Raw genomic sequence first — 18,997 nt, forward strand, 5'->3', positions numbered from 1 at the left:
TGGCGCAATCGCACATCCCCTTTCCCCATTACGAGCTTCAGAAGAAAACGTGTTCAGTATCAATCTATATTTGCTATTAGATACATGACTATCTATCTAGCTCCCTACTACCGTTAAGAAAAGCCACAGCTGATGACTGACAATTGATACCGAGCCGATGACGAGATCTAGTGCCGCTCTAGTGCCTATCTAGAATCTACATGCCGCTCTACATTCATTCATTCACTCCACAAATATGTACAAAGTACCCCACCGGTGAATGTTCCAGAAGCAGAGCGCGTTTCTCGGGCTTCGAGACGAGGATCCCGAGCCCGGTGACCCACATATAGAAGCTGGCCCCGATAGCGAAACCCGAAGCTGTTGTGCTTCCTCGGCATGCTGATAGCAGGACCCAACAAGCTAGAAGCTGCAGGATACCCCAGGTTGTTGAACATGGCTTCCGTCACCAGAGGAAATATACGCCCAAGAATGTTTCAACCTTTGGCCGGTCGTTAGCTTGCAGACCAGCGCCGATGGACACGGCTGCATGTTCGGCCAGTGCGTCTATAAACCAGTAAAGAGCAACCCACTCGAGACGAAAATTGGTCTCCCCCCGTTAATCTCAGAAAAAGGCGCAAGCACCATGGGCGCAATGCCAAACCCGAAAGTAAACAGCGTAATGCCCAGGTTATATACAACCCTACATTCTACATGACTGTGAATTTCATCGGCCGGAGGCGTGTACTCGCCCGCCGCATAGGCAGTGTCAAGAATGGCAAGATCATCATAACACAACGGAAGAACACAAAGTTCAAGCAGAAAATATCGCGTGCTAGATGGACATCGACTCCAAGAGCCGAGTTGAATTGATCTGATCCTCCCGGAGGTATTACTCCGGTTGGAATACAGCCATGTAGAGACTGAGGATCTCTACTCTACCAGTCTCGGAGATGGAATGTGCGAAATGAAGTCGCAAAAACTCTCTCTTGTTTCTTATGCTGCTCACTTCTTGCCCATTTCGGAGGAATTATGGATCCCCCCATTGCTGACTTTTCATAAGGCGCGTCAGGGAGAGCACAGGGTGCCATGCAGCACCGTTGGATCGATTTCTACGCATCGCCTAACCATCGAGTATACACAAGTGGATATACGTATTAGTCGTTCGCGAGTAGTATGTTGGTGATACTGGGAACATCATCTGAGTACAGCAGGAAAGAAAACAGTAAATCGACACGTGCCTGATTATGCTCCAACCCACTACCTCACAGGGAGAGAACGTCGAACACCACCACGAAACAACTTTCCAATAGTTTGCTCCAGCGCTACAAGCAATCTTTTATCATAGAGATTCCTCCGGCCTCTCTGGCCCGTCCAGAAAAACCGCCTAGGCTAGACGGGGCAGGAATCCCGCGCCTATCAGATGGTCGATGTTCTCCCGAATCGCGTTCACCACCGATCTACGACTGGAGTCGGAAATATCGCTCTTCCACAGGTATATAAATGCACACTGTTCCTGGTTCAGGAGGAAGCACAACGGCCACAGAGGATGAGATGCCCCCCCTCTTTCAACGACCTGCCTGAGGTAGCGCCACCAGTCTGGCTGGCTGAGAGGGCGAAGGCTATAGTGGAAATGCTGGACGAGCAATTGCCATATCTCTGCTGAATATGCCCCTTCTGATGGTAGTGATGTCGAGGCTTTGCATGTTGTTAACGCGGCCTTGGCCGTAGCTGGTGCCCCAGCGCGAGTATAGTTCTGTGATGAGGAGGGAGCGGATTTCTGCGCTGACAGATGCCATGTTCGTATGAGGTGGTCAAGTGGTGCGAGATAGATAGATGTTGGGTTTTTGTTATTTGAGTTGAGTCGCTCTTCAATTGCGTTTTCGTCGGTATGTCTGCATTTTCTGGTAGTAGGGCTATTATATATCTACTGGGATATTATGGTGTATTCTGAGTAGGGGCTGTGGGATCAGCAGCGACATCCCTCATCTGGTTACGGCTTGTCACAGAGCGTTAGTCTACCATCTATCTCCATATCCTGTACTGTATTCATCACTTGTGAATACACTCGCCACTCAATGCTGCACACCCGTATTGTTTGCCATGACATCAAGCCGTATAGGGATACTGATTGGCGTGTAAAGATCCCATCCAGTGAAGTCTTTGTTTGTACGCTTGAGCTACACCTTCTTCCCGTCGCTTTGTTTCCTCTTCTCCCTCTCTATTTAACACAGGCTCCCCTCCATGATGTATGCCCGATGTTGAATGGACTATCGTCCTCAGCATCTCAATGGCGGCAGATCCAACCCCAAGACCTGATCCTGAAGCCTGCTTACCACCACGACGCCGGATCCCCTATCGAGCTCTGTTGCTTGACCAGGACTGGGTCGACGGCTACATCCTCAAGCACAGGAACGCCGGAGGATCCTTTTACCATTGGGTGGACGCACAGTGGCCCCAAGGATCCAATGCAGCGTAGTCCGGCGGTGCGATGGATGTGGACGGTCTTGATTTCCTTTGCCACTTTTATCGTAGCTCTCGCTAGGAGTGCTTATACGGCTCCGTCCGCGCAGGTGATGCAATCCTTCTCCGCGAGCGAAGATGTGTTTGAGATTGGGTTATCGGCGTTTTATCCTGGGGTAGGTATCTTGATTCGAGCAGTTTGGTACCCTCCAGCACGCGCACACATGCTGACGTAGGTATATCACTCCTGTCTAGCTTCGCAGTAGGTCCTGTCGTCTGGGGTCCCCTTAGCTCTGCCTCCTTGTTCGAGAATGCTAAGAACTAACATGCATAGAGGGTTAGTACCTGGTATTCACTCTGTTCGCTACAGGATGTGCTTTGGCCCCGTCGATCGAGAGCCTCGTCAGTATGAGGTTTCTCGCGGATGGCATCTTGGCTGATATCGGGCCTGATGAGCAGCGAGGGTTGGGGATGATCTTCTTCTCGTCGGCTCCATTGTTTGGTCCAGCGCTTGGCCCAGTAGTTGGTGGGTTACTTGGGGAGGAAGGCGGATGGAGATGGGTGCAAGGATTGCTGTATGTTTTCCCATCCACTCCGCTATTTGGTGGCAGGGTCGCACGCCGAATGATTATGTGAATCCTTTTCCATTCAGCGCTATCCTGGGAGGCGTATGTTGTCTTGGCCTGGCGCTCATCCTCCCGGAGACGTTCGCGCCCACCATGCTCGTGCGACGGGCGGCCCTGCTCTCCCAAATCAAAGGTCGAGTTCATGTCTTGAAGCTGGAGAAAAACCGCCCCCACAAGAGTTCCTTGAGCACTGTCAAGACCGCTCTTGTTCGGCCATAGGCGCTGCTGTGCTTTGAGGCGATCGTTCTCCTGCTGACCATCTATATGGCTATTCTGTATGGAACTGTTAGTGCGAGTTGCTATGGCACGCGCGCACACACACACACACACACACACACACTTGGATGGCCGCTTGCTGACGCGCGCTTCTAGCTGTATCTCTTCTGGCCAGACATACGCAGGAGCTCTGACAGCGGTGATTCCCTTGAATTGTAGGTAGAATAAATGTCCGATTCGCTGAAAGAAAGGTTGCTTGAAGTGTCTGTCAAGAGAGGTTGTATACTGTATAGATTATGTATTGGAGTTCATGAGTGACCGTTCAGTTCCTTGTATGTTCTTAGTTCTTAGTAATTACCAGACTCAGCTGTCTGGGACGTGTTGAATTTTCCTCCATTTTGACCAGTTTTCCTTTGTCAACTATAGAGATCTATTCATTATTATTTCACCTTGCTACTCAGTATTCTGATCAATCGCAAGCATCAGACTGCCAACTGCAGACTCAACTACTGGTTCCCCTCTCACGGAAGTTCCCGCATTGACGGACCAGCGCTCAGACGGAGTGTTTTTGCTGTCTCGGCGCGTCCACCAGCGAGAGTCGTGTCTCTTGCTTCTTCACTCTTGTTACTACTTACTACTCTTGCTACCTACTCTTGTTCTGTTCGCTCTCCACGTCCCCCTACGTCTGTCGTTGCTTTGAATTGACCTTCATTATCCTCTTTCATTTCACTTTCGATCATCTCTTTGAATCCATCTCCAATCCTTTCGACAAACCTCCACCAGCAAAATGGGCCGAAAGCGCAAGTCCGAAGGCGCGTCAGATAGCAACCCTCCCAAACGAGTGCGTAAGCCTAATTCCCCCAGTGTCTTTTTTTTTTCTATATTATTTTTATTTTTATTTTTATTTTTCTTCTATCTATCCGCGTCCTGCATCTATGTTCAGCGCGTCATGCGAGGGCCGGCGGTTTCACGGTTGATTTTCGCCCCTTGGTACCGTTGAATCCAGACGGTGTTTTGATTCTGCGACAGTTGTCATCAATGCGCAGGAGCAGCAACTATGGAGGGGCGATGGTTACAGCGAACATGAAACTGATCTCATTCATCCCTTACAGCCTGCAATTGACCCCTACACCGGCGAACCCAGAAAGAGAGGCCGACCTAGAAAGTACCCTCCCGGCGAGGAACCGCAGCCGCCTCCAGGACCCAAACGCGGTCGCGGCCGTCCCCGCAAAGACGGCACCATCAAGTGTAAGAAACGTTGACAAAAAGCCCCTGCTGGCACTTGAGCGACGAGACTGACCATGTCTTTCTGGCTGAAGCCCCGGATTCGGCGCCCGCGACACCCCAGGGCCCGAAGCGACCTGTTGGAAGACCCCGCAAGACCCCCGTCAAGGATGACGCCGAGACGCCCTCGCAACCGACCGAGTCCGACGCCGCCGACACAAAATCCACAGACGATGACAGCGAGCGGACATATTGGTTGATGAAGGCGGAGCCCGAGTCGCGGATCGAGAAGGGGACAGACGTCAAGTTTTCCATTGATGATCTGGAGGCGGCCACGGAGCCGGAGCCGTGGGATGGTAAGTCTGCCACCTCCGCCGAGGAATAACGCAGATGCATATGGATCGTGGGTTGACGTTTGTTTGATTGTGTGTTGCGCGTGAACAGGGGTTCGCAACGCCGTTGGTAAGGGTGCCTGAACGAAAATGGATCTTCTGTCCACCAGGAACGAGTCAGCAGGCTTACGGGTCGAGTAGCACGGAATCACATGCGGGCGATGAAGAAAGGCGACTACGCGTTTTTCTATCACTCGAACTGCAAAGTCCCCGGGATCGTGGGCATCATGGAGATTGTGCAGGAACACACGCCCGACGGTTCGTTTGGACGTCCCCCATGGCACCCCTCGAGAGCGTATGGCTAACGTGATCTGCGCGCTCTTCTTCCCTTGTTCTAGAGTCTGCATTCGACCCAGCGCATCCGTACTACGACGCCAAATCCAACCGCGACGACCCCAAATGGGACGTGGTGCACGTCGAGTTCCGCCGCAAATTCGACAAGATGGTGACGCTCAACGACCTCAAGGCGCATGCCAAGTCGGGACAAGCGCTGGAGAATTTACAGGTGCTGAAGCAGTCGCGGCTCAGCGTGTCGTCTGTGACGCCAGAAGAGTGGAAGTACATCCTGGGGTTGGCGGGGGAGACATTGAAGTAATTAGCCATGACTGTTCCCGGGGGAAGCTTTCTTTCTTTCTTTCTTTCTTTCTTTCTTTTTTTTCTTTTTGTGTGTGTGTATGTGTGTGTCTTTCATTTGTACAATTCATGGGGAATAATTTCATCTAAAGCCATTCAATATGACCGGTTGCATTATTGATGGGACTTGACGGACAGGATGATGTGTAATGGACGAAGGCCGAGAGCCATGATTCCCCATGATTCCCCATAATTCTCCATAATGCTCCATGACTCGCATTCCTGGGTGAAATATAACTCACTAGTCACGAACTCCCGATACACTAGAGAATGGAGAGAGAGAGAGAGAGATAGACAGATAGGCCAGAATTCCGGGAAGAGTAAGTGTATGCGAAGGATGGAGGGGCAGAACCAGAAGTACAGAAGCAGTTCCCACTTTGGGGGGCGACGGGGACTCGAATGGGAATAGGGAATAGGAACATCAAATAAATCAGCCTCGGGTTCCATCTGTCTCTCTGCAGTCTCTCTGCAGTAGTTAGTTATCTCTTTCTCGGTGCTCTATCGAGACACTCGGCATATAAATCCTACCTCTCCCAACCTCGGTCAATGTATTCAACCACCACTTCTTCTCTCCTCCGACTGCGTCTGCGCTGTCTCTATCCATCATCACCCTCATCATTTCTCCCTCGCCCCAAGCCCATCTCACCCATCTCGATCATCTTCACTTCCTCTCACCGGCGCTTCCACAGTTCTTCGATCGCCATGTCAGATCTGGTGCTGCAGCTGACGGCCCCCAACGGCCACAAGTACGCGCAGCCCGTTGGACTGTTCATCAACAACGAGTTCGTGGCGTCAAGATCCGGCGAGAAATTCCCCACCATCAACCCTTCGTAAGTTCCGCATGCTTCACTTCAGAGATCAATAATTTTTTGGGTAGTGAAGAAGAAGAAGAAGAAGAAAAAAATTGGAGAATGCTGAACCGATGACAGGGATGAGTCGGAGATCGCTTCCGTCTACGCCGCCGGAGAGGAGGATGTCGACATCGCCGTCCAGGCGGCCCGCAAGGCGCTAAAGGATCCTTCCTGGAAGCTCCTCCCCCCCACGGATCGGGGCAACCTGATGCTGAAGTTGGCGGATCTGGTCGAGCAGCACAGGGAGACGTTAGCGACGATTGAGACTTGGGACAATGGTAAAAAAAAAAAAAATTCTTCTTCCCTCCCCGGTTTGAAAACCCAGTAGGTTGATGGGCACTCCCCGCTGACGGCTCCCAGGCAAGCCATACTCGGTTTCGTGGAGAGATGACCTCGGCGAGGTTATCAACACCCTCAGATACTATGGCGGCTGGGCCGACAAGTTCCACGGACAGACCATCAGCACCCACCCCGCCAAGTTCGCTTACACGCTCCGCCAGCCGATCGGTGTGGTCGGCCAGATCATCCCGTGGAACTTCCCGCTGTCCATGGCTGCGTGGAAGCTGGGTCCCGCGCTCGCGTGCGGTAACACCGTCGTGATGAAGCCTGCTGAGCAAACACCGCTCAGCATCCTGTACCTGGCAACACTGATCAAGGAAGCCGGCTTTCCGCCCGGTGTGGTCAACATCCTTAACGGCCACGGTCGCGTGGCCGGCAGCGCCCTGGTGCACCACCCGAATGTGGACAAGGTCGCCTTCACGGGCTCCACGATGACCGGCCGGGAGATCATGAAGATGGCCGCCGGCACGATGAAGAACATCACACTCGAGACGGGCGGCAAGTCGCCGCTGCTGATCTTCGCGGACGCCGACCTGGACCAGGCGGCCAAGTGGGCGCACATCGGCATCATGTACAACCAGGGCCAGGTGTGCACGGCCACGTCGCGGATCCTCGTCCATGAGTCCGTCTACGAGGAGTTCGTGAAGCGCTTCCACGACGCAGTCGCGACGACCAGCAAGGTCGGCGACCCGTTCGCCGACGACACCTTCCAGGGCCCGCAGGTCACCAAGGCGCAGTACGAGCGGGTGCTATCATACATTGAAACGGGCAAGAGCGAGGGCGCGACGCTGGTGGCGGGCGGCGAGCCATACAAGAATGTCAAGGACGGCAAGGGCTTCTTCATCGCGCCGACCATCTTCACCGACGTCACGGACGACATGCGCATCTACCGCGAGGAGGTCTTCGGCCCGTTTGCGGTGGTCTCGAGCTTCAAGACCGAGGACGAGGCCATCACACGCGCCAACGACACCACCTTCGGGCTCGGCGCGGCCGTCTTCACGCGCGACATCGAGCGCGCGCACCGCGTCGCCTCAGAGATCGAGGCCGGTATGGTCTGGATCAACAGCAGCAACGACAGCGACTTCCGCGTGCCCTTTGGCGGCGTCAAGCAGAGCGGTATCGGCCGCGAACTGGGCGAGGCAGGTCTCGACGCGTACTCGCACACGAAAGCCGTACATGTCAACATGGGACTGAAATTGTAACCTTTGTAACCTTTGTTTGTTTATTTTTTTCTCTCTTTTTTTTTTTTGTTTTGCCCCAGAGTTCTTCTTCTGGAGTGTATAGAGAAAAAAAACAAACAATCCCCAAACCAGTTTGATGTCGCACAAGGCATGAAGCCACATGCTACAAAGCCTGAGCCTTGGCCAAGTAGCTCAACCCTAAGACCTTTGTTTTAATTTTAGTCTGCACTTCCAGTTCCCAGATGTATATATACCCAATTGGTCGCCCCCTCGATCAGGTACCCACGATTCTCACCCATCAGCAATCTCAATCTCAATCTCAATCTCAATCCACCCTTCTTCATCATCTAGACGCAGACCCAGACACCAAACACAACACACCTGCACAGCTGCACACCTATTTATATATCTACATATACCCTGACCCAACCCTCCAAAGCGTAGCCTAGCGTAGCCTCCAAACAAATCCAAACCCCAGTAACCGTACCCGTAACCATAACCATAACCATAACCATAACCCAAACTGGCATACTACGACTCCTAGTCCTAGAACTATCTCCTCCGTGGTCAGTACTACGCAGTAAGTAGGTATTGCCAAAAAAAAACGCACCCCACACGGCATGCACGCAATAGAATCCGACCAATCTCCCCTGCACTACTGCTCCGCTTGCTGCCGGTCATGCCATGCCATGCCATGCCATACTACCGTAGCGCCATGAAATGTTAAGGCTGGCTGGCTGTGTTGTTTATATTCTACTGGGCTTTCAGGGTTCAGGTTTTGGGTTGAAGGCAGATGCGGCGTGGCAGGCTGTTACTTGTTATTTTTTTTTGGCTTGGGATTCATCGTGGTTTGTTTGTTCGGCAGGAGGGTTGTTAGGTAAAAAGTGCAGTAAACTGGGTAGATGAAGTTAGGAGGGTATGGATATGGATATGGATATGGATATGGTGATGCTGCGAGACGATGCGATGCGAGGTGATGTTGTCTTGCGCTGGTTGAGGATGATGACCATGACTTGGATGGAACTTGATTTCCTTGTCCTTGTGTCTTTAGTCGTGGGAGCTGGTGAAGGGGGGGGACCTGAGATCTTACTGTATTGGGGGGGGAGGCCTCCTTGTTCGGTGAGGGAGTACTTTGTGGTTGTTGTTTCTATAGATCATACGGCGTGAGTTAGGCTAGGCTAGGTACCTAGGGAGATAGGCAGTAGGCAGTACTCTGTAGGCTCAAGTGCTACCAACTCCTTAGTCCCTACGGAGTAGACAGGTACCTAATGTACTCCTATGCTCTGACGGACCGTACCTTCGGTACCTGGTGTTGGTGTGATGATACCTACAACCTGGAGTACATTGTATTGTATTTCAATACAGACAAACATATATACATACATGGCACATTACAATACGATACTGTATCTGTATTCTGTATGTATCATGCAATACAGCTAAATCACCATGCATGAATGATCCATGAATCTGCCAGCACATCACCAACCAAGTCTAAGTTAAAAAAGGATACTGACTGTTTTCTTGCAGCTGCATGAAGAATTAATCATGTGAAGCAGAGCATATCTAAATCAGATTTCCAACATCTGCTGGGGGAGTAGAAGGGACTTGCATCAAGATAGATCCATCGTCAATGTTCAACGTTGATGTCAATGTTGATGTTTTACAGCATCCACTCTCAATCTTTTTTCTCCACAGAAGCTAATCATTTATTGTTAATCTTGATAACGATTGAAATAGGTAGATACAGAGCGAAAATAAAAAATGAAAAAAAAAAAAAAAGTCCACGATAATAGTATTGATTGATCGCTGACAGACTACGCATACACCGCATTTTGCGTATATGCGGTGTCGATTCTCAATCACCAAATAATCAAGCGCCCCATGCAGATTATCAGTGGGTCAACACTCAACAGTAAGTAGTATTCTGTCTTCTCCAACATCAACAGTTAAACATCCCAAGCCGAGTTTTTGCGTCTGCACCTCGAACGTTGACCCAGTCCAAGGTCTGCATTAGAGTTGCCCCGACGAAGCATCATAGGTTGGAATCTTGGATATAGGCAAGGAATAAATGTTTTGGAAACTCTCAACCCTCGTCTTGACCTTTTCAAGACTATTGAGCCCACACTTCAAACGTTGATCTCTACTCCGTACTTCAAGGGAACAAGATCATCATCATCATCATCATCATCATCACCAAGACGGACAAAAAGACGAGTCAGTGGACAATCTCAGATCGAGACTGTCAGAATGATGTCAAGCATGAATTGGCAGCTCCCCCGAATTCTAACTATCACTCGCCTGAACGATGAACTGCGGCGGAGGTGGTCGCGCGTAGGCCGAAGACTGATTAGTCCACCTGTGACTGGGTCATACTTTAGGTACACTAGTGTCGTCGCGTGCACGCCGACGGAATCGATGCGAGGACCCAATCTAGTCATCTAGTCGAATCTTAGCCAGCATGTTCTGAAACTGTTTGCACCATGCGGTGGCTGCCTGCAATCTGCATGTCTCGCTGTCTTGCTGACCTTCTTTTTCGAATCATGTTTGCTCCTTCGCTTGCCTGCCCTGTTTCTATCTAGCCCATAGCCTCGCTGTTGTTTCCATAGAAAGTATAATGATGCAACTCATGTCGAAGACACCCGTCTCTCTCTCAATTTCTGATCTATCTCCCACAGCCCATGCAGGAAATAAACAAACACACCACACAGACCTGCGGCGAGGCGCAAGAACTGGTGATCAATGCGGCAAATGAGATAGAGAGGCATATCATTGCAACGGCTGTGCGTCAACCCAAGTTGGAATCCTTGATAGCGAACCAGAGTCCGACTGCCCCTGGACTTCCAGACGGCTATGCCATGAAATGATGGCCTTCCAAAGTAAGACAGCATCACATGGGGGCGCTTAGATCACAGGCATCTGGATGACTGTGATGATTCAACGTTCCTTCGGTGACCGCCATGCAGACTGCATCTCCAGTCGCCCTGTTTCAATCAGTGTTCACCCTTCAATACTCGGTAGAGAGATGGATTATTACCAATACAAAGCAGGTCCAGGCAGCATGTTAATCTAGGCGAGGGAAGTGACCCGGGCTGGCCCCATCAGGAGGCTCGGATCGATTCCTATTTGTCTAAGTGACCCCAATCCCTTGGAAAGAACGATTATCCTCCAAAATTCCCCACTCGACGAGGTCTCTGTCGGGATTCTGGAACAAAAGAGGCGCAACACGGGAAGTTTAGTCTCACCCCAGGCAACTGTCAACCAGATTCCAAAGAATACTCCGTAAATTCGCAGCCAAGAGCAGTATTATTATCAGTATCACGAACTGTTGTTCACGGTCGACATCAATCAATGGATATTGATGGATAATTCCAGTCTCAAACCTCGGTCTTATCGTTCTACTCCACGTCGTTGGTTAGTATCTAGAGAAGCTCTCTGATGCGCAGACAGAGATAATAACAACAACAACAACAACAACAACAACAACAACAACAACAACAACAACTTGAGCTCATCATTCGTCAACCCTCAAATTATCTTTCGTGCGGATCTTCGTTGAGTTCTAGTATTCCTATTCGACTGACAGGGGATAGCTCACACATTTTGTGATGGGATCTGCCATGTCGTTTCGTGTCAGTACTTTCATGCTGTCGCGCTAGATTTCAATGGTGATTGCTCGTTGATCATAATGATAGCAACTAGCAATGATATTCTGTCTCTCAAGATCAACCCGGTCAAATAGTCTCATGTCGATTTATCGATTGTCAGGAAGGAGCTGTCTCTGACATCTGAAGGATCCAGTGCAACAGGAGATAACATTCATTCATAAGTGGGGGGTTTCGACTCGGAGCCTGTAAGACACAAGAGTTGCACTTTAGCCGGGACTTTGTCATGGATCATGAAACTGAAACTGATAGAGATTCGTTAGCAATAACAATAATAATAGTGTAAACCACCTCCCACCCCACCATCAATATCAATAGCTCTGGAACTGACCAGCAAGAGCAGCAACTACTAAAGAAACTATCGAACCTGTTGATCCACGGATGGACATCTATCTAGTGCTAATCCGGTCCGGAGGTTACGGAGCCTTGGGCAAACCCAAGGGCAGCGTGGCCCAGCGTAGATTCGAACCAGTTGGAAGCAAACTAAGGATAAATTGAGGATTGTGGGGGTTGGTCTTGGCATTAAAATGCCACGCAGCCGGTGGGCAACAACTATTGAAACTTCAACTCCTCTTTGTCTCCGTCATTGATCTTCAATTGTTCAATCCTGCCATCAGTTCAATTCTGATCCCCAGCAGCATCATCCGGACCGGAAACTTACGGCCCTAAACGGCAAGCTCCAGATCCCTCCGAGTCAAGACTGCAAATTCAAAAACATGTCTGCAATTCAAAAATGGACGGTCACCGAGGTAAGAACTCTGGAAAATCCGGTCTCAGTAGTTGTCATGGACAAAGAAGCAGCTTTTGAGTCTTACCGTTCCGTCACTAGCCCTACATCGATATACCTGGAACCCTTCTTGAGGGCCCATTTCACGACCAGACTCGAAACGAATTCCGATTCGTCGATATCTGGGACCAGAAGCTCTATGTCCTGGATCTAGCCAAGGGCCCGGATTCCTTGAAAACTATAGACACCGCTTCCTCTCTTGGGTGGGTCAACTCTTCACCAGCTGAACGGGGCAAGACCGACAGACGGCTGTTATGATCGTATCTGATTGCTGATTTGTTGAACGAGGGGACCTTAGAGTCACCGCCAACATCGCAAATGCCGGCGATGATCACAAGGATCAAATAGTCGTAGCCGCTAAGTACGGCTATGCCCTGGCTAACCGCCATACCGGGGAACTCTCCTATATCCACAAGGTCTTTGATGACCAGAGGGATCCAGAGACAGCTCGGCGGTAAGTCCATCCAGTCTGGAAATGGGATCCATAACCCAAGTGGGAGTCCCCATGTGATTGATCTGTGTCTGACCCCAATTGAATTTTCTGTGGCACAGAATGCGTTTCAACGATGGTGCTGTCGACAGCCACGGGCGGTTCTGGGCAGGATCCATGAACGACCCCAAGGTTCAACAGCCAGTCAACGAGGGTGTGCTGTTCAGACTAGATCCCGATCTAAGCCTGCATCGCATGGTTGAGCCGGTGTCCATCCCTAACGGGATTGGCTGGAATCTGAAAAACGACACGATGTACTTCACCGACTCACCCACAGCGAAGATCTTCGCCTTCGACTTTGACGCCAGCACCGGTGCTATCAGTAATCGCAGGGTGCACTATGATGTGGGTCAGCCCCTGGAACCCGATGGTTTCGCCATCGACGAGGAAGGGTGCATTTGGAGCGCCATCTACGGGGGCGGGAAGATCATCCGGATCTCCCCCGAGGGCCAGCTTATTGGAGAGATTTCATTCCCTACCAGGAACATCACCTGTCCAGCATTTGTTGGGACGGAGCTCTTTGTGACCACGGCCAAGGATGATGTCAATGATGACAAGTTCCCAGAGTCCATTCGCTATGGCGGACGACTCTATCGGCTTGATGTTGGAGTAAGGGGCAAGCCGAAGAACGAGTTCCAGTTTCAACAGTAGAGTTGGAAGGTGGTCCACGTGAACAATGACTGTTGTGGATATGTGCATAGTGCTTTCAATAGTAGATAGTAGTTTGAACTTCTGTCCCCGTCATGTGAGACATGCCGTCGAAGACTTTGAAGATCCTCTTCTAAGCCCTCTGCTCTAGAAGGCTTCAGATGACTGTCTCCCACAACGGGTCTCTCAGTGTTTGTGACTATCTCCAAGTCCAGGATTTCCATCGCAATTGCATATGTGTGGGAGCTATTAGGACCTAGTTGACTTCCACGGATGGAAATCGATCGAAAGTAAACATGTCTGGGATTTTCACAGGTTCCGATGCGACGGTTGATCATGAGCGCCGGCTCCATCGGCAGATGTCGGACAGATGCCGTAGGAGTTCCTGAAGGGGAACCTTTGCTATTCGATACTAATTGAAACTCAGGGCCAATCCCTCATCTCGAGATGGAAATGACTCCCAACGGAGAGGTGCAGATCATTGAGACTGAGTTCACCAGAAGAGTTGACAGTATCTTCGAGAAGTTGAGCGAGAACTGATGAAGCACATGACCCGGCAACCTTTTTGGGAAGGCGTGTTAGTGACAGAAAAGAGGTATATATCTCCATTATTCCCGTGGGGGAGAAGCGCTGTGTCTTTGGGTTGCTTCGGGAATCGAATATGCACGGGAGATCCCATCTGCAGCTCAATAATGAAGGCGAAGAACTAGATATACACGGTAACTCAGTCACCCAAGTCAATGGCGACCGTCACAGGATACATGCTACTTGGTACCAATGCATGAGACTTGGGTACATTCGTGTTGTACTTGAAGGCGAGGATTGGCTACATGCATGAGAGAGTTAAAGTATAAGTTTCTATACCGCCAATACGTTGTTTCGACATGATTCAGGGGGGAAGGAAAAAAGACTTTCTGGAGCACCTAAAGGAGTGAACAACTGCCAACTCATCTAAGGATGCATGCAGATGCAGTGACTCGTGGGTGTTCTGGGATTCCTGATAATAACCCTGGGAAGATCGGGAAGCTACAGAGTGTGGAAAGGGGAGAGGATTTCGTATTACAGGCACTCCGAGTGACTACTAGTAGTAGGTACCTACTCGAATATTCAGCTCTTTTAGCGGATTGCTGAATCATGATTATCTCAAGATCAAGCCTATTTGAAGGTGGAACCGAAGTCTGCAGTTCGTACGGTGTACATAGTACTTCGGCCATCCAGCACCGGGTACGAAGGATTCGGGTGGGAAGTCGGCGTGCATGGCTAGACAGGCGCTTACAGCGGCTTCCAGAGAAGAAATACAAGGTGAGCAACGAGGTTAGAAAAGAAACAAAAAAAAAAAAAGAGCAAACAGTGACACAAAAAAGAAAAAAGCGTGGGAGGACTGATCAAATTGGCCTTGTTCGAATTCTTGAACAAGAAATGAGACTTGGTATGGAGTAAAAGTAAGGTAATTCATAGTCCATAGTCCATACCACCTAATTGATGATACCTAGGTACCTGGTAACGCTGTATAAATACACGGCAGGTCAGGTATTGATGGAAGACATGGATAGTGTATGATCAAGACAAATCATACCATGAAATGATAAAACATGTCATGACAAGGTTGTTTTGGATTACAATGGTATGCTGCACTAAACTGACGATGAACTTGAGTAATCACTCAAGTACTGCTCTGAGGATGAGATAATTCCAGCCAGAATGAATCCTCGCTAGAGGAATTCGTACTTAACCAAAAATCCCTGAGATCAGAGCATCTCCAAATCTGCAGTTCTGGAAGACTCAAAGCCCCTTTGGCCAGCCAGGCTAGTCTCCAGGCTAATGCACGCTGGACACAGTCACCCACATACTAACCATCTACTCCATAAGTAGTTAGTAACCTATTGGTGCTCCCCGGAGATGTTGTGCACCAAAGCTAATGAAACTAGACAATTATCAATCAACCCACGCAAGACAGTTGATGTCGAAGAAGATGATGGCGGAACATTTATCCGACATATTGTATCTATCTATCTCCAGCTATTGACTGGTTCAGACTTCATGGCTCATCTCCACTTCCCGCATTCCAGAGACTCGTTGTTTCGTTTCCAGGCCCCAGGCTTCCAGGATCCAGGATCCGAAATTTCAAATCCAAAAGTCCAGGCAGTCAGGAGTTGGAAAGCCGGGAGCTGGGACCCAAAGTTCCCAGTTTCCACAGTCCCCAGGGTATCCAGATGATGGTGGCATTGATAGTTACAACTTACCACATGGTCAGACTCACTAGGTCATCTCCCTTAGCTAGCTTATCCAGCCAGCCTCCACTGCACCGTTCTCGCACTTAAATTACCATTCCCCAAGTCCAAACTCGGAGTATGTCTGGACTCTGGAGACTCTGGACTCTGGCACAGACTTATGAATCTATATGAGGCAGTGACATCATTGGGGGGGAGGATCCCACATCTCTGGTTATTATTTCTTCGTGTGCAAAAGTGCAAAATATCGGTAGAGGTGGCTTGAGAGTTGAGACTCGACATTCTAGGTCATTCTCTTGCAATCTAGACTCGGCGTCTCATATAGGCTGTGTAACTACTAAAGGAATTCACTGCAAGAGTCGACACATGATCCGAAGAGCTTAAAAATCTCACCGTAATATAATAATGCAATGGAAATGAAATGAATATCTCACACTCCATCTGGGGCAGATCTGAGCAGTCACCGAATCAGAAATTCCCTCAATCTGACCAATGGCTGTTTTTCTGCATCCATGACTGCAGTGGATTGGTGATCTATTGCCAAAACCCGCTGCAGGTAGGTCGGTTCTTAGGTACGGGAAGTAGCTCATCTTATTCCGCTGCAGATTATCTACTGTATCCGTGGGTATTCTAAAGCCGGGGTCCAGTCAGGCACAGAGCATCAAATGTTCCATGATTTGCTCATCATCAGTCATCGCATTCACATCACCCTCTTGGGAAGTATCGACCTTCCGTTCGAAGTTCCGATCCCCTTCTTCCCTGTCTGATTCACCTTCCCCGTCCTGATGACCAAAGTACCAGATCAAGACCTCATTTTCTTGAGATAGATCACATCCCCCAAAGCCTCAAGTTCAAAGAACAGCCAAAAGTGGGCAAGAGGGCTATCCAGAATCCGGTTTTGGCTAGCTGATATTGGCTTTGTCTGCATTGCTGAAAAAAGCACAAGTCACAGCTGGGAATCCTGGGTTCCGCCATGCACTGGATATATGGATTACATCAGTATGAGGAACTTGCAGTTATCTACGGATAGCACTTAACTTGATATCCAGGCTATTTTTGAGTTGGAACTAAGATGCGACTCATTTCCCCTACATTAGGGCTGTCTCGCGCAGTTGCGGCTTCATCCGCGCTTATATTTGGGACTGGGAGTACTTAGCGGCAGACCGAACAGGGCAACTGATGATGTGTCGAACTTGACTTCCCTTCAGTCTGCAAAGCTCCAACTCCAGGATCCATCCAAAGAGATACAAAGAGCCACCATACTGGGACACTTATAGTCCTGGCCAGCTCTACAGTCCATTTTTGGGAAACTGTGCATCTCTTGCGGGTCTGGATGATTTGGCGTTGCAGTTGATGCCCAATGACGTAGCTGACGACCCTTTGACTATTTACCATTCTTTTAATAATCTAGAACTAATCTGGAGGAAGCTCCAGGTCCAAGCACTCAACAGGGTAAAAATGGTACCTCGTGGACCTCCGTCAATCTTACCTCACATCGATAACCGAGCTCTGAGCCTCTGAGGCACCACCAAAAAGTATCTACAGGCGATCAACTCCTTCAGCGATTCTCCGCGGTATGAGGTGTAAGATTTTCTCTTGAGAAATCCATCTCATTGGTTTTCGGGTAGCATCCATCCGCTGATAGCGCGTCCAGGCATATCACTACTGGGATCAGCAGGGCTGTACGGAGTAGGGGGCCAAAAGGAGATCCTCAGAGGAAGAGCAGAACGATTTCTTATACGTCCCATCTTTCCGCCACATCATCTCTGGGTTACCTTTACCCGGGGGGAGGGAGGGGGGGGGCGAACTGCAGAAGACAAGAAAAAAAAATGAGGCCCAACTTGCCTCATCCGTCTGGCACTGGCCACAATGCAATTGCTATTAAACAACGCTCAAAAAAGCCGACAGGAAATAGACCCAGTCACTTATGGAGTACATGAACTGCATGCATGCACAACATCCGAAGAGCCAACCCTTTCCCAGCTCGTCAGCTGAACAGACAGTCGAGTAGAGTTTCTGGCCCCATCTGCCGGCCGGTACTAAACGGGGCCCTTATTTTAGTGCCTTAGCGGTCTTGATTAGCTGCGTTCCCGGCGGCCAGCAACTACTGAAGTCTGAAAGGGTAGTTAGATAGTTTTGTGGATGTCCACTTTTCGGCGAACAATGAATAACAGCGCATTGGGAGTGGGACTTTTCCCTAATTTTCTGGTCAGTGTCTCATGATACGACCCCCGTCCGCCACGAGGCAAGCCATTTCGGGAGTGGACCTGCGACAGTTTGACAATTCACCACTAGTCTGGCCCACAGGATCGAAAAGGATCCTGCGAGACGGGATTTGATTCTACTCTGTACATGATCTATCATTAGCCTGCTAATCTCGAGATTCAAGGGAAGTAGTCTGTAACTCTGTACGGTAGACTACTAGGTAGGCTTCTCTGTCCAACTTGTCCTACAGGTACTTTTGCTCGCTTACTGGGATACCGAGACGGCATTTCAGTGAGGTGAGGTCAATGGATTCCGAAGTCCTTCATCTATATTGATGATCCTGCTTCATCCAAGTCAGGACCTCGAAACACCAGTAACACCATCCGTGATCAGACCAGCCACTATCAGATAACTTCGCATTCCGATCAATTTCCCATGGCAAAAGATGGAGTATGTCTTGCGTGCTGTTGATCTGGTCCGTCATACCTCCCAGTCTCAGAAAACAGTTCTTAGTTTCGATGAAGCGGTAAGTATCTATTCTTGTATTGTACTTACGTGTATCTAGCTACCCGAGTACCTTTTACCCCTAGGTACTTGGGTTCGATCACACGAACAGGCACGAGAAGCAGCCCATTTAGGTACATTACAGGACTTTCAGTAGGTGAGTAAGGTACTACTGGAAAAATAGGTACGGTACCCTAACCTCCCTTAGCTACCTATCGACCACCTACGGAGTACCTCTTTTGGAGTACTCTGGTACCGTACCAACTCATTGACTTCCCGGCTCCACTAGGCACAGATCCTGCCCACATCCACGGTGACGGCCACCAAAATTGAACAAGGCGCATGGCTGTCAAGATGATGGCAACATGCCGTGTAGCGTTGCAGCGTCATTGATATATGATAGTGATACTAATCTTGGATTCAGACCCAGTCTACAAAGTTCCTACATACTGCAGACTATGGAGTGAGTTATATCTCAATGGTTCTCTGACCGAACATCAGAGCAAGAGCGGGTCATGACTTACTGCCTAGCTCGCTCGCCCTGCCTGTCATGGTTTGACATGATA

General features: G+C 49.7%; 5 protein-coding genes across 5 annotated transcripts, besides 16 other annotated features; all 5 read left to right on the plus strand.

Annotated features, from left to right (window-relative positions):
* Positions 1 to 2,234: 2,234 nt before the first annotated feature.
* ACLA_047940 (uncharacterized protein) lies at positions 2,235 to 2,764 on the plus strand (the record flags this gene model as incomplete). Its single annotated transcript, XM_001271750.1, has 2 exons — positions 2,235 to 2,619; positions 2,706 to 2,764. 2 exons carry the CDS (start codon positions 2,235 to 2,237, stop codon positions 2,762 to 2,764), a joined length of 444 nt encoding a protein of 147 aa, XP_001271751.1.
* Positions 2,765 to 2,847: 83 nt separating this feature from the next.
* ACLA_047950 (uncharacterized protein) lies at positions 2,848 to 3,284 on the plus strand (the record flags this gene model as incomplete). The annotated part of the gene is made up of 2 exons (XM_001271751.1): positions 2,848 to 3,014; positions 3,092 to 3,284. 2 exons carry the CDS (start codon positions 2,848 to 2,850, stop codon positions 3,282 to 3,284), a joined length of 360 nt encoding a protein of 119 aa, XP_001271752.1.
* Positions 3,285 to 3,370: 86 nt separating this feature from the next.
* Positions 3,371 to 3,405: a microsatellite.
* Positions 3,379 to 3,404: a microsatellite.
* Positions 3,406 to 4,068: 663 nt separating the features above from the next.
* Positions 4,069 to 5,492, plus strand: ACLA_047960 (putative AT DNA binding protein (Thy28); the record flags this gene model as incomplete). Its single annotated transcript, XM_001271752.1, has 5 exons — positions 4,069 to 4,126; positions 4,311 to 4,529; positions 4,601 to 4,861; positions 5,039 to 5,155; positions 5,236 to 5,492. 5 exons carry the CDS (start codon positions 4,069 to 4,071, stop codon positions 5,490 to 5,492), a joined length of 912 nt encoding a protein of 303 aa, XP_001271753.1.
* Positions 4,165 to 4,189: a microsatellite.
* Positions 4,165 to 4,190: a microsatellite.
* A 26-nt stretch (positions 5,493 to 5,518) lies between the features above and the next one.
* Positions 5,519 to 5,549: a microsatellite.
* Positions 5,519 to 5,554: a microsatellite.
* Positions 5,555 to 5,697: 143 nt separating this feature from the next.
* Positions 5,698 to 5,730: a microsatellite.
* Positions 5,731 to 6,232: 502 nt separating this feature from the next.
* On the plus strand, positions 6,233 to 7,922 carry ACLA_047970 (aldehyde dehydrogenase family protein; the record flags this gene model as incomplete). Its single annotated transcript, XM_001271753.1, has 3 exons — positions 6,233 to 6,360; positions 6,460 to 6,659; positions 6,742 to 7,922. 3 exons carry the CDS (start codon positions 6,233 to 6,235, stop codon positions 7,920 to 7,922), a joined length of 1,509 nt encoding a protein of 502 aa, XP_001271754.1.
* Positions 6,409 to 6,432: a microsatellite.
* Positions 7,923 to 8,203: 281 nt separating the features above from the next.
* Positions 8,204 to 8,231: a microsatellite.
* Positions 8,232 to 8,391: 160 nt separating this feature from the next.
* Positions 8,392 to 8,419: a microsatellite.
* A 160-nt stretch (positions 8,420 to 8,579) lies between these two features.
* Positions 8,580 to 8,602: a microsatellite.
* Positions 8,603 to 8,818: 216 nt separating this feature from the next.
* Positions 8,819 to 8,846: a microsatellite.
* Positions 8,847 to 10,069: 1,223 nt separating this feature from the next.
* Positions 10,070 to 10,096: a microsatellite.
* Positions 10,070 to 10,100: a microsatellite.
* Positions 10,101 to 11,355: 1,255 nt separating this feature from the next.
* Positions 11,356 to 11,406: a microsatellite.
* Positions 11,359 to 11,405: a microsatellite.
* An 876-nt stretch (positions 11,407 to 12,282) lies between the features above and the next one.
* Positions 12,283 to 13,494, plus strand: ACLA_047980 (SMP-30/gluconolactonase/LRE family protein; the record flags this gene model as incomplete). Its single annotated transcript, XM_001271754.1, has 4 exons — positions 12,283 to 12,315; positions 12,396 to 12,556; positions 12,652 to 12,807; positions 12,906 to 13,494. 4 exons carry the CDS (start codon positions 12,283 to 12,285, stop codon positions 13,492 to 13,494), a joined length of 939 nt encoding a protein of 312 aa, XP_001271755.1.
* Between the last annotated feature and the right edge of the window lie 5,503 nt (positions 13,495 to 18,997).

This window comes from Aspergillus clavatus, genomic scaffold (assembly GCF_000002715.2).
Source record: "Aspergillus clavatus NRRL 1 1099423829800 genomic scaffold, whole genome shotgun sequence".
NCBI classification, from domain to species: domain Eukaryota; kingdom Fungi; phylum Ascomycota; class Eurotiomycetes; order Eurotiales; family Aspergillaceae; genus Aspergillus; species Aspergillus clavatus.